This window comes from Oenanthe melanoleuca, chromosome Z (assembly GCF_029582105.1).
Source record: "Oenanthe melanoleuca isolate GR-GAL-2019-014 chromosome Z, OMel1.0, whole genome shotgun sequence".
Taxonomy (NCBI): domain Eukaryota; kingdom Metazoa; phylum Chordata; class Aves; order Passeriformes; family Muscicapidae; genus Oenanthe; species Oenanthe melanoleuca.
In genome coordinates this window covers 76,094,787-76,108,076 of record NC_079362.1, presented here as the reverse complement: position 1 = coordinate 76,108,076, position 13,290 = coordinate 76,094,787, and the positions used below count along the sequence as shown (strand labels likewise).

The window sequence follows — 13,290 nt, the reverse complement described above, 5'->3', positions numbered from 1 at the left end:
GTCCCGGTGTGCTCAGGGTGTTGAACCTGTCCCGGTGTGCTCAGGGTGATGGACCTGTCCCGGGTGTGCTGAGGGTGTTGAACCTGTCCCGGTGTGCTCAGGGTGATGGAACCTGTCCCGGTGTGCTCAGGGTGTTGAACCTGTCCCGGTGTACTGAGGGTGTTGGAACCTGTCCCGGTGTGCTGAGGGTGTTGAACCTGTCCCGGGTGTGCTCAGGGTGTTGAACCTGTCCTGGTGTGCTCAGGGTGATGAACCTGTCCCGGTGTGCTCAGGGTGTTGAACCTGTCCTGGTGTGCTCAGGGTGTTGAACCTGTCCCGGTGTGCTCAGGGTGTTGAACCTGTCTGGGTGTGCTCAGGGTGTTGAACCTGTCTGGTGTGCTGAGGGTGTTGGAACCTGTCCCGGTGTGCTCAGGGTGTTGAACCTGTCCCGGGTGTGCTGAGGGTGTTGGAACCTGTCCCGGTGTGCTCAGGGTGTTGAACCTGTCCGGGTGTGCTCAGGGTGTTGAACCTGTCTGGGTGTGCTGAGGGTGTTGAACCTGTCCCGGTGTGCTCAGGGTGTTGAACCTGTCTGGGTGTGCTCAGGGTGTTGGAACCTGTCCCGGTGTGCTCAGGGTGTTGAACCTGTCCCGGTGTGCTCAGGGTGCTGAGGGTGTTGGAACCTGTCCTGGTGTGCTGAGGGTGTTGAACCTGTCCTGGTGTGCTCAGGGTGTTGGAACCTGTCCCGGTGTGCTCAGGGTGTTGGAACCTGTCCTGGTGTGCTCAGGGTGTTGAACCCGTCTGGGTGTGCTCAGGGTGTTGAACCTGTCCCGGGTGTGCTGAGGGTGTTGAACCTGTCCCGGGTGTGCTGTGGGTGTTGAACCTGTCCGGGTGTGCTCAGACCTGTGACGGGTGTTCTGGGGATGCTGAACCTGTCTCTGGTTGTGCTCAGGCTGTGCTGAGACCCGCGGGAACGCGCTCGGATCACACATGAACGCGCTCGGATCACACATGAACGCGCTGGGATCACACGGGAACGCGCTGGGATCACACGGGAACGCGCTCCTCTCCCGCGGGAGCGCGCTCGGATCACACATGAACGCGCTCGGATCACACGGGAACGCGCTGGGATCACACATGAACGCGCTCGGATCACACGTGAACGCGCTCGGATCACGCTCCTCTCCGCGGGAGCGCGCAGCCAGGGGCAGCGGGGCCCCTCCATCTTGCGGGCCCCACCACTCCTCCCTCCCTCCTCCCTCCCTCCCTCTCCTCCTCCTCCTCCCGTCATTGTGCGCTCATAAGGCGCGGCGGGGCCCGGATGTGCGCGGCGGGCGATGCGGCTGCCCGGGCGGGATGCGATCGGCCGCGCCGAGCCGGGGGAGGCCGCGCTGCTGAGCCGGAGCGGGCGGCGGCCGCTGCTCTAAACTCGCACCAAGTTAGTCGCCTGCCTTGTTTTTTTTCCAAAATTTTGGGGTTTTTTGGGTTTTTTTGTTTTTGGGGGGGGAAGGAAGAGGGGGGTTAAGTCCCCGAGAGCCGCGTCACCATGTGTCTGTAAAAACAATAGGGCAAAAGTTGTCGGACCTTCTTTTTTTATTTTTTTTTTTTTTATTAATTTTTTTTATGGTTTGGGATTTCGACTTTTTTTTTTTTTTAAATCTAATTTTTTTTTTTAAATGGTCGGTGGCCGGACCCCCCCAAATCCCAACAAAGCCAGGTGTAGCGTGCCTGTAACGCTGTGGAGCAACCGGGAGCAGGACTGACACTTTCCACTTTTTGGTGGTTTTGGAGGGTCACACACGTGTGAGACAATAAAGCACTTTGGCAGAAGATTCCTCTCTTTTCATTTTTTATTCCTTTTTTTTTTTTTTTTTTTTTCCCCTTTGGAATATTGTGAACATATTTGTGGCCATTTAAGGTAAAGTTTCCGATTTGCTGTTAGACTAACTTGTCTGTGTTTTTTTTTTTCTTTTTTTCTTTTTTTTTTTTTTATTGAAACTGTCGATCCCGCTGCGTTATTTAAAAACAAAACAAAAAAAAAAAAAAAGTGTAAATCTATACATTGTATATACATTGATGGGATGTGACTACACGTGTGGGAGATACACCAAGGTGCGGACGCGGGGACTCGCTGATTTATTTCCTACCGGAAAATAAACTTTGAGCGGTGTCAAAAAAAAAAAAAATCCGGAATAAAAAGTGGCAGAGAGAGGAGGGGGAAAATGAGGGAAAAAAAGGGGGGAAAGCAGCGTCCCCAAAAAAAAACCAAAAAAAACTGGCGGGGGGGGTTTGCTCGGCAAACTTCGCGGCGAAAAAAAATGAGGTTGAGCCAGCAAAGGCACGGAAACAAAGCGAGATTTTAAATTAAAAAAAATAATAAAAATACCCCAAAAAATAATAATAAAAAAAGGAGGAGGGAATGGGCAATCCAAACGGGAAAAAAAAATTAAAAAATTGTTCCTTTGGCCCGGTACAAAAGCGGAATTCCTGCGGAAAGTGCGCGGGTTCGGAGCGCTGCGCTCCTTTTTTTTTTTCTTTTTTTTTTTTCTCTTTTTTTCCCCTTTTTTTTTTTTTGCGCTGCTCGGTTCTCCCCTCCCCCCGGGCTCTGCCTCGCACAGGCCTCATCCCAGCAAATTAAAAATCGGAGTTAATTGTCCCCCCCACCCCCTCCCCCATCCCGGAACTCGCACTCCGCATCTCTCCGTGCCTTTTTTTAATTTTAATTTTTATTTATTTATTTTTTAAATCCTCGCTCTTTTGCCGTTTCTTCCTCCCATCCCTACTCTGAGTGGAAGAAGGAGAAAAGGGGAAAAAAAAAAAAAAAAGTTGTGGTTCCTTCTCCGGGCTCCTCATTCATTCCTCGCTGAACCTCCTGTTGCATAAACGATGCTCCGCCAGCGAGGCTGCGATTTTTATTTTTATTTTTATTTTCTCCTCCAGATTTGGGTTTAGGAGCGGATATTCCCGGGTTTCTTTGGAAATTTAATATCGCTTTTTATTTTTTTTTTTCCCTTTTTCTTCTTAACCACCCATTAAAAAAAAAAAAAAAAAAAAAAAGCAAAAAAATCCGCCCGTGTTTCCTGCCAGGCTCGGGATTTCTGATTGCGGTTATTTCCATGTTTCTAGGTTTGTGTGATTTTGCTAAAATGCATCACCAACAGCGAATGGCTGCCTTAGGGACGGACAAAGAACTGAGTGATTTACTGGATTTCAGTGCGGTAAGAAACAACGCTGGAAATTAGCAACAGCTGGAAAAAAAAAAAAAAAAAAAAAAAAAAATTCCTTCTAGCTGCTCTGTTTAAAAAAAAAAAAAAATCAGCCAAAAAAAACAACCCCAAACTGTGCTCTAAGTACGTTGGGTAATTTTTAATCGGCAGCTAGAAGCGCGGTAAATATATTTATTTTTTTCGCTTATTAAAAAAAAAAAAAATCCAAACTGAGTATTTTTGGTGTGTGCGATGGGAGCTCCAAAAAAAAAAAAAAAAACAAAAAAACCCCAAAAAAAACCAACCTGACCATTCCATTCCATCACACCCGCGCCGCACTTTTAGTTTTTATTGTGCCGAGATTTTCCAGCCCGAACCGGTGACTTTTCTTTCGCTTTTTGGGAAAAGTGCCGAGAAATCCGCGGCGGCGCAAAGTTCTCCCCTGCCGAGCCGGGCTTTGATTTTCGCCAGGCAAAATTGAATTTTTTATTTTTATTTTTATTTTTTTTTGTTGTTGTTTTGTCCCCCCCCCGGCTTGTTTGGGAGGCTCCCCCTCCCCCCTCCCTTTTGCGATGTCAGGAATTTTTCTCATCCCTCCATCCCTCCATCCCTCCGGATTTTTTAGGGAGCCGAGATTTGCCCAAGTTTGGCCGCCAGCCGCACTTTCCCCATTCGTCCCTCGGAAATTTTTTTTTTTTTCTCCTTTTTTTTTTTTTTTTTTTTTTTTCCGCAGGCTCTGACTCAGGGAAGGTGCGTCGGAGAAGGGAGAAACCAATTAGGGTCGGAATAAAGAGAGAGAGAGAGGGAAGAGAGAGAGGGAGGGGGCGAGGAGCGAGCCCGGCTTCCCATTGCTCGCCGGGAGAGACGGAATGAGAATTTAGGGCAGGTGGCACCCGCCGTTATTATTTTATTATTATTAATTATTATTATTTGATTATTATTTGGGTTTTCCCCACATGCCAGGCAAATCCTGGAGCGGGATGGAAATGGACGTGGCCACGTTGATGACCAAGGTGGAGACTCCCCCCTCCTTTTCCACATCCCAACTTTTATTTTTATTTTGTTATTTATTTATTTTTTTTATTTTTTTTTTTTTTTTTTTTTTGGGGTGTTCCAGGTTTGGGCTGGGCTGATGCTCCGGGAGGGGGGAAGAGCAACTCCGCAGGAATTCAACTTGAAACCCATTAACGCCTCTTTGTTTTTTTGTTTTTTTTTTGTTTCTTTTTATCTATTTCAGATGTTTTCACCTCCCGTGAGCAGCGGCAAAAACGGACCAACTTCCCTGGCGAGCGGGCACTTCACCGGCTCAAGTACGTATCGGATTTTATTTTTATTTTATTTATTTTATTTTTTATTGGGATTTATTTATCTGTCGGCTTTAATCTCTTGTGGGGCAGCAGATTCCTCGGGATTGCAGCGGAATTATGATTTTTATTCTGATTATTATCATTATTTCCACCAGCCTGGTGGGTTTTTACAGCGTTGCCGCCGCGTATTTCTGATTTTTTTTTTTTTATTAAAAACCCCTGGACTTCGTTCTGTTTAATCACTGCTTTAAATTCTTTTGATTTTCCAGCAGATTTATCATTTCCCTTTAACAATTTGAGCCTTGGAGAATTATTATTTTTTTTTCCTCTCTTTGGCTGTCAGTCCAAAAATTGAAGCAGAATTCAAGAAATAAAACAAACAGCAGGGGAAAAAAAAAAAAAAAAAAAAAAGTCTTTTTTTTTTTTTTTTTTTTTTTTTTTTTTGGGAAATTGAAATATTCTAGCGACTTTCTCTTGCTGCTCCTGAAATTTCAGCGCTGGTTTGTTCCTTGGGCTGTGATGGGCAAACTCAAGTTTCACCACTGACAACTCAAAAAAAAAAAAAAAAAAAATCCCCACTGCCCATTTGCTTCTCCCCGTGCAGGTGCAGTGATTCCCATCCCCAAAATCTCGGGGATTTGGGAAATTTCCCTCCTGGCACAGAGTTTCCTGCCTGAAATCAGCAGGTTTTGCTCGGTTCTTCTCTTTATTCGGTATTTTATCAGTCAGGATTCATCACTGAGTTTTGATTCCCAGGCCAGGATTTCTGCTTGGAGGTTGATCTGGATTTTACAGCTCAGCCTCCACCTGAACATTCATTTTGTGCCATTTCTTCATTGAATTTTCATTTCCAGAGCAGAATTTCTGCTTGGAGGTTGATCTGGATTTTAGAGCTCAGCTCCCACCTGAACATTCATTTTGTGTCTTTTCATCATAACAGAATTTCTGGTTAGAACCTGGTCTGGATTTTAGAGATCATCTTCCACCTGAACATTCATTTTGTGCCATTTCTTCACTGAGATTTTATTCCCAGAGCAGAATTTCTGGCTGGAACCTGGTCTGGATTTTACAGATCATCTTCCACCCAAACATTCATTTTGTGCCATTTCTTCATAGCAGAATTTCTCCTTGGAGCTTGGTCTGGATTTTACAGCTCAGCTCCCACCTGAACATTCATTTTGTGCCTTTTCTTCACTGAGATTTCATTCCCAGACCAGAATTTCTGGCTGGAACTTGGTCTGGATTTTAGAGATCATCTTCCACCTGAACATTCACTTTGTGTCTTTTCTTCATAACAGAATTTCTGGTTGGAACCTGGTCTGGATTTTAGAGATCATCTTCCACCTGAACATTCATTTTGTGCCTTTTCTTCACTGAGATTTTATTCCCAGAGCAGAATTTCTGCTTGGAGGTTGATCTGGATTTTAGAGATCATCTTCACCTGAACATTCATTTTGTGCCATTTCTTCATTGAGCTTTGATTCCCAGACCAGAATTTCTGCTTGGAACCTGGTCTGGGTTTTATAGCTCAGGTCCCACCTGAACATTCATTTTGTGCCTTTTCCTCATTGAGTTTTCATTCCCAGACCAGGATTTCTGCTTGGAGCTTGATCTGGATTTTACAGCTCAGCTCCCACCCGAACATTCATTTTGTGCCTTTTCCTCATTGAATTTTCATTCCCAGAGCAGAATTTCTGGCTGGAGCTTGATCTGGATTTACAGCTCATCCTCCACCCGAACATTCACTTTGTGCCTTTTCCTCTATTCAGGCTCCCAGAACACCCACCCGGGTTTGTTTTTTCTTCCCAAACTTCTTTAAACCGCGAGGATTTTGCTGGTCTAACTTCACCCTGGCTGTAATTCCCAATCCCACTTTTTGCCCTAATTTTGGAAGCGCTGAGGATCTTAAAAAAAAAAAAAAAAAAAAAAAAAAAAATCTCTGTTTGTTTTCTCCGGAGCGGCCGCGCCAGACAAATCAATTTGTCACGGTCCGCGCAGCAAATTTAATAATTCCTCCTAAAATCTCATCCCTCGGATCGGGAGGAGAAAGCGGAGCGAGGGTGGGGAGAGATTAAATTGTTTCATTGTCCCGCGAGCGGAAAGAATTCGGGGTTTAAGGAGCTGCTGGAAGTTAGGAACGAGGAGGTAAAGAGCGCTTAAATCGCGATTTAACGAGATAAAAACCAACAAAAACACCTGAACTCTGGCGCGGCCGCAATTCCGGGAGAAAATCCTGGGAATTCTCCATCCCTGTGGTTAGGAAAAAAAAAAATAAATAAATAAATTCTGGGGTTTTTTTGTTTTAGTCCGGGAAAATTTTGGGAGAACACCTGGAGATGTTTTTTTTGGTGGATAAATCAGATTCTGCTTTTCCTCCTGGAATTCCGAGCCGAGCTTTCAAAATCCCTCTGGAAAAAAAAAAATTAAATTAATCCAGATTCTCTGCCTGAACCCCAAAATCACCCCAAGCAGGGCAGTGACACTGAGAGGAATTTCGGGATAATTCCTGGTTCGACTCATCCCCGCCGATTTGATTTTTTATTTTTTTGCCATGTTTCTCCGAGGTGAGGAGGGAAATTTATCCTCCTTTAAATCGAAGAGGATGAATCAATTCCCTTGGCTCTGTCACATTTGACATATTTCGGGTTTTTTTTTTTTTGGTTTTTTTATGTTTTTTATTCCTTTCAATTTCTGCTCCTTCTATTTCAAGGCTTTGAGGAGCATCTGGTCTGGATTGCCCACTCCTGAATTGAGTGTGGGTGGCAGCAGAATGGGAGAAAAAACCAGAATTTTTATCATTTGCCCAGAAAAAAAAAATAAAATAAAAAAATAAAAAAAAATCTCCAATCTTTGCCTGAGCAAATCCAGCAAAGTCCCTTTAAAAGGATTTAAATCCTTTTCATTTTGCCATTAGTTTGATTAGGGCTTGGCCTAAATGAATACAAATTTCTATAGAGGGAATCACAAATCCAGCACGGTTTCAATTCTTATTTTTTATTATTCTGGGTGTTTGGTGAGGAAATTATATTTTTATTTAAGTCCAGTTGTGTGTGGCCTGCAGGATTTTGGTTGTTGTGATTATTTGAACATAAAAAAAATGGATTTTTTTTTTTTTTTTTGGGAAGGTGAGGGAAATTCTCTGCAGAAATTCAAATTATTCCCGAGGATCTGGGGGACAGAGTGTTAAACAAAAAAAAAATAAAATAAAATAAATGAGGTAGAATTTGGCTCCTTCCTGCTGGATTTGTGCTCGTGCCACTCCCAAATTCATCTGGATTTTTGTCAGAGGCAGGAGTGACTTCCAGCTGGAATTCCACCAAAAAAATAAAATTATTTAACTTTTTTTTAATCTCCCCACCATTATTTAAAGAGTAAAAAAAAAAAACAGAATAAAGAGAATTTGGATATTTTTCCTTATGCAGGAAAAAATAATTTAAACTCCTGCTTGGGGATGGTCAAATATATTGTGAAAAAGCTGCTTGATTTTTTTTTAATTTATTTTAAATTTATTTCTTTTTTTAATAAGATCAGCAAATCTCCAACTTAAAGAGCACAGGATGGAATGGAGTTGTGGAAGTTTATCCTGTTAATTCTGAAATCTCTCTGGAATCTTGGGGCACTAAAAGCTCCAAGTTTTGATTTCAGCTCTAAATGGATTTTTTTATTTTTTATTTTTTTAATTTTTTTTTTAAATCTGCTCAAGCTTTGCAGCTCGAAACTCCTGGTAGCTGCAAATCCCAGATATAAAAAAAAAATAAAAATATAAAAAAAAATAAAAATATAAAAAATAAAAATATAAAAAATAAAAATATAAAAAAATAAAATATGGGTGGATTGCGATATCCTGACGGGATCCCCAGCAGCTCTGCAGATTTTTAGGGTTTAAATATTTTTATTTTTATTTTTATTTTTATTTTTATTTTTATTTTTATTTTTATTTTTTTTTCCACATGCCAGGGGTGGATAAGTGGAAAAATGGATGTGCCATCTGCCAGTGGAGATCCCGGTGGAAAACAGGGATGTGAGCTGCAACAATTAAATTTCTTGTCATTTCTGGCGAAAACTCCTGCCTGAATTTCCTCCCTCGCTGATTTTTGCTCAAAATTTGGGCCCTTTGGAGTTTTCCAGAAATCTGGGCAATGAATTTCCTCACCTAAATTTCCCTCTCCCCGAGCTGTTTGTGGGGAAATCTTCCCGGCCAAGAATTCCCAAATTCTTAAATAATGGTTAAAAAAAATATAAATTAAATTTAAAAGGCTGTTGTGGAATTTATTTTAATTTTTTTTTTTAGCAAACTCTGTTAGGAAAGAGAAATTTATTTTTTTTTTATTTCCTTGTAAGGTGTATGAGGTATATTGGTGAAAAATGTATATTTAATATATATTGTGTATTAGGTATATAAGGAATATAATGTATATAATGTATATAATGTAAATGCTGGTCAGTTGATCTCTATGGAGAAGGGGCTGATTTTGGGTGAATTTTGGTGGATTTTGGGTGAATTTTGGTGCTGTACCGGTGTGAGATGGTGTGTTAGATATATAAGGTGTATGGTGTATGAGGGGTATGGTATATTGGGTATATATGGTATATATGGTATATAATGTATATAATGTATATAATGTAGATGCTGGGCAGTTGAGCTCCATGGCAAACAGGCTGATTTTGGGTGAATTTTGGTGGATTTTGGGTGAATTTTGGTGCTGAACCGGTGTGAGATGGTGTATCAGATATATAAGGTGTATATGGTATATAAGGTATATATGGTGTATTAGATATATAATGTATATAATGTATATAATGTAGATGCTGGTCAGTTGAGCTCCATGGCAAACAGGCCAATTTTGGGTGAATTTTGGTGGATTTTGGGTGAATTTTGGGTGCTGTACCGGTGTGAGATGGTGTATCAGATATATAAGGTGTATATGGTATATAAGGTATATATGATTTATTAGATATATAATGTATATAATGTATATAATGTAGATGCTCAGCAGTTGAGCTCCATGGCAAACAGGCTGATTTTGGGTGAATTTTGGGTGATTTTGGGTGAATTTTGGGTGCTGTACCGGTGTGAGATGGTGTATCAGATATATAAGGTGTATATGGTATATAAGGTATATATGGTGTATTAGATATATAATGTATATAATGTATATAATGTAGATGCTGGTCAGTTGAGCTCCATGGCAAACAGGCTGATTTTGGGTGAATTTTGGTGGATTTTGGGTGAATTTTGGTGCTGTACCGGTGTGAGATGGTGTATCAGATATATAAGGTGTATATGGTATATAAGGTATATATGGTATATTAGATATATAATGTATATAATGTATATAATGTAGATGCTGGTCAGTTGAGCTCCATGGCAAACAGGCTGATTTTGGGTGAATTTTGGTGGATTTTGGGTGAATTTTGGTGGATTTTGGGTGAATTTTGGTGCTGTACCGGTGTGAGCTCCAGGCTCAGCACAGCGCCGGCTGTGCCCTTGTTGTGTGTGCCAGGCTGGTGGCGTTGGCACCGTGCCTTACTCGGGCCTTACTCAGGATTTACTCAGGCCTTGCTCAGGCTTTGCTCAGGCCTTACTCTGCTTTACTCAGGCCTTACTCAGGCCTTGCTCAGGCTTTGCTCAGGCCTTGCTCAGGATTTACTCAGGCCTTGCTCAGGCCTTGCTCAGGCGTTACTGGCAGGCTGGAGCTGTGGCACAGGCTGGGCTGGCAGGGCCGGGCAGGACGCAGCCGCTCCCGGCACCGATCCCGGCACCGATCCCGGCACCGGCCCCTCCTGCCTGGGCACGGCTGGGGACGGGGGGGACAGGTGGGGTCAGGGGGCAGGGAGTCATACAGTGTGTGTGACACTCTGCCTGTCACATGTGTGTGTGACACTCTGTAACATGTGTGTGACACTCTGCTTGTCACATGTGTGTGACACTCTGTAACGTGTGTGACACTCTGCTTGTCACATGTGTGTGTGACACTGTCACATGTGTGTGTGACACTGTAACGTGTGTGACACTCTGCTTTGTCATACGTGTGTGTGACACTATGTCACATGTGTGTGACACTCTGCTTTGTCATACGTGTGTGTGACACTCTGCTTGTCACATGTGTGTGTGACACTCTGCCTGTCACATGTGTGTGACACTCTGTAACATGTGTGTGACACTCTGCTTGTCACATGTGTGTGTGACACTGTAACGTGTGTGTGACACTCTGTAGCATGTGTGTGACACTCTGCTTGTCACGTGTGTGTGACTCTGTAACATGTGTGTGACACTCCGCTTTGTCATACATGTGTGTGACACTCTGCCTGTCACATGTGTGTGTGACACTGTCACATGTGTGTGACACTCTGCTTTGTCATACGTGTGTGTGACACTGTGCTTGTCACATGTGTGAGACTCTGCTTGTCACATGTGTGTGACTCTCTGATTGTCACGTGTGTGTGTGTGACACACGGCTGTGTCCTGTGTGTGACACTCTGCTTGTCACACGTGTGTGTGTGTGTGTGTGTGACACTGCTATGTCCTGTGTGTGTGACACTGCCCTGTGTGTGTGTGTGTCACACTCCTCTGTGTGTGTGTGTGTGACACTCTGCCTGTCACATGTGTGTGACACTCTGCTTTGTCATACGTGTGTGTGACACTGTGCTTGTCACATGTGTGACACTCTGCTTTTCACATGTGTGTGACACTCTGATTGTCACGTGTGCGTGTGTGTGTGACACTGCTATGTCCTGTGTGTGTGACACTGCCCTGTGTGTGTGTGTGTCACACTCCTCTGTGTGTGTGTGTGTGACACTCTGCTTCTCACATGTGTGTGACACACGGCTGTGTCCTGTGTGTGTGACACTCTGCTTGTCACACGTGTGTGACTCTGCTTTGTCAGAGGTGCGTGTGTGACACCCTGACTTGTCACACGTGTGTGTGACACTCTGCTCTGTCACGTGTGTGTGTGTGACACTCCTCTGTGTGTATCTGTGTGACACTGTTCTGTGTGTGTGACACTCCTCTGTGTGTATCTGTGTGACACTGTTCTGTGTGTGTGACACTGCTCTGTGTGTGTGACACTGCTGTGTGTGTGTGTGTGACACTGTTCTATGTGTGTGACACTGCTGTGTGTGTGTGTGTGACACTGCTGTGTGTGTGTGTGACACTGCTCTGTGTGTGTGACACTGTTCTATTTGTGTGACACTGCTGTGTGTGTGTGTGACACTCCTCTGTGTGTATTTGTGTGACACTGTTCTGTGTGTGTGACACTCCTCTGTGTGTGTGTGACACTGTTCTGTGTGTGTGACACTGCTGTGTGTGTGTGTGTGACACTGTTCTATGTGTGTGACACTGCTGTGTGTGTGTGTGACACTGCTCTGTGTGTGTGACACTGTTCTGTGTGTGTGACACTGCTCTGTGTGTGTGACACTGTTCTGTGTGTGACACTGCTCTGTGTGTGTGTGTGACACTCCTCTGTGTGTATCTATGTGACACTGTTCTGTGTGTGTGACACTGCTGTGTGTGTGTGTGTGACACTCCTCTGTGTGTATCTGTGTGACACTGTTCTGTGTGTGTGTGACACTCCTCTGTGTGTATCTGTGTGACACTGTTCTGTGTGTGTGACACTGCTCTGTGTGTGTGACACTGCTGTGTGTGTATCTGTGTGACACTGTTCTGTGTGTGTGACACTGTTCTGTGTGTGTGTGTGTGACACTGTTCTGTGTGTATCTGTGTGACACTGCTCTGTGTGTGTGACACTGCTGTGTGTGTATCTGTGTGACACTGTTCTGTGTGTCTGTATCCCCCCTCCTGTATTTGTGTGTGTCAGCCCCGTTCCCGTTGCACTGTTTGTACACCCGTCCCAACCCTGTGCCATTCCCGGACTCACAGCTCTGCGTTCCTTCCTCGCGTCCCCCGCTTGCACAATCGCACAAATCCCGGTTTCATCTCAGGCACGACTGTAATCCCGGAAACAACCGCAATCCCTTTCTCTTGCTGCTGTAGGATCTCCAGCCGGGTGTTGTCCTGTACCTTGGGGTGTGTGTGGAGCTGTTTCCATTTCCCTGCTCTGTGTGTGTGTGTGTGTGACACTTCTCTCCGTGTGTGTCTGTATCTCCCCTCCTGTATCTGTGTGTGTAGGACCCGCAGCTGGGTGTTGTCTGTGGTTCCCCTGTACCTTGGGTTGTGCGTGGAGCTGTTTCCATTTCCCTGCTCTGTGTGTGTGTGTGTGACACTGTTCTGTGTGTGTCTGTGTCTCCCCTCCTGTATCTGTGTGTGTAGGACCCCAGCCGGGTGTTGGTTCCCCTGTACCTTGGGGTGTGTGTGGAGCTGTTTCCATCTCCCCGTTTGACGAACACCCGGCTGGTATTAACTCCCGCTAAATGGGGTCTCAGGGCTCTAATTGAATCTGGGGGTTCTGGGCCGGTTCACAACCAGCCCGCGAGTTGGTGTTGTTGTTGTTGCTGACGTCAGCCCGGGCTCTGATTGAATTATTCCCGGGGTCCGGCGGCGTTTCCAGGAGGGAGCTCGGTGTCTGGAATGGAACTCCAGCCTGGCAGCGACACCCGGCCCGGAACGTTCTGTCAGCCCGCCTCGGGCCTTCGCTGGGGTGTTGGGGTGACAGGGACTGTCACCTCTCCTGTTGTGCTGTTGGGGTGACAGGGACTGTCACCTCTCCCCTTCATTGTGTTGTTTAGGGTGACCAGTGACTGTCACCTCTCCTCTTGTGCTGTTGGGGTGACAGGGACTGTCACCTCTCCTATTGTGCTGTTGGGGTGACCAGGGACTGTCACCTCTCCTGTTGTGCTGTTTG

At 44.7% G+C, this 13,290-nt stretch overlaps 1 protein-coding gene across 1 annotated transcript in view; it reads left to right on the top strand.

Moving 5' to 3' along the window:
• Positions 1-1,299: 1,299 nt before the first annotated feature.
• Positions 1,300-13,290, top strand: part of TCF4 (transcription factor 4) — a 30,630-nt gene continuing 18,639 nt past the window's right edge. The window contains exons 1-3 of the mRNA XM_056514606.1: positions 1,300-1,414; positions 3,103-3,194; positions 4,420-4,492. Of these exons, the coding sequence (XP_056370581.1) occupies positions 3,123-3,194; positions 4,420-4,492 (145 nt within the window). The 5' untranslated portion in view covers positions 1,300-1,414; positions 3,103-3,122. The remainder of the gene's footprint in view (positions 1,415-3,102; positions 3,195-4,419; positions 4,493-13,290) is intronic.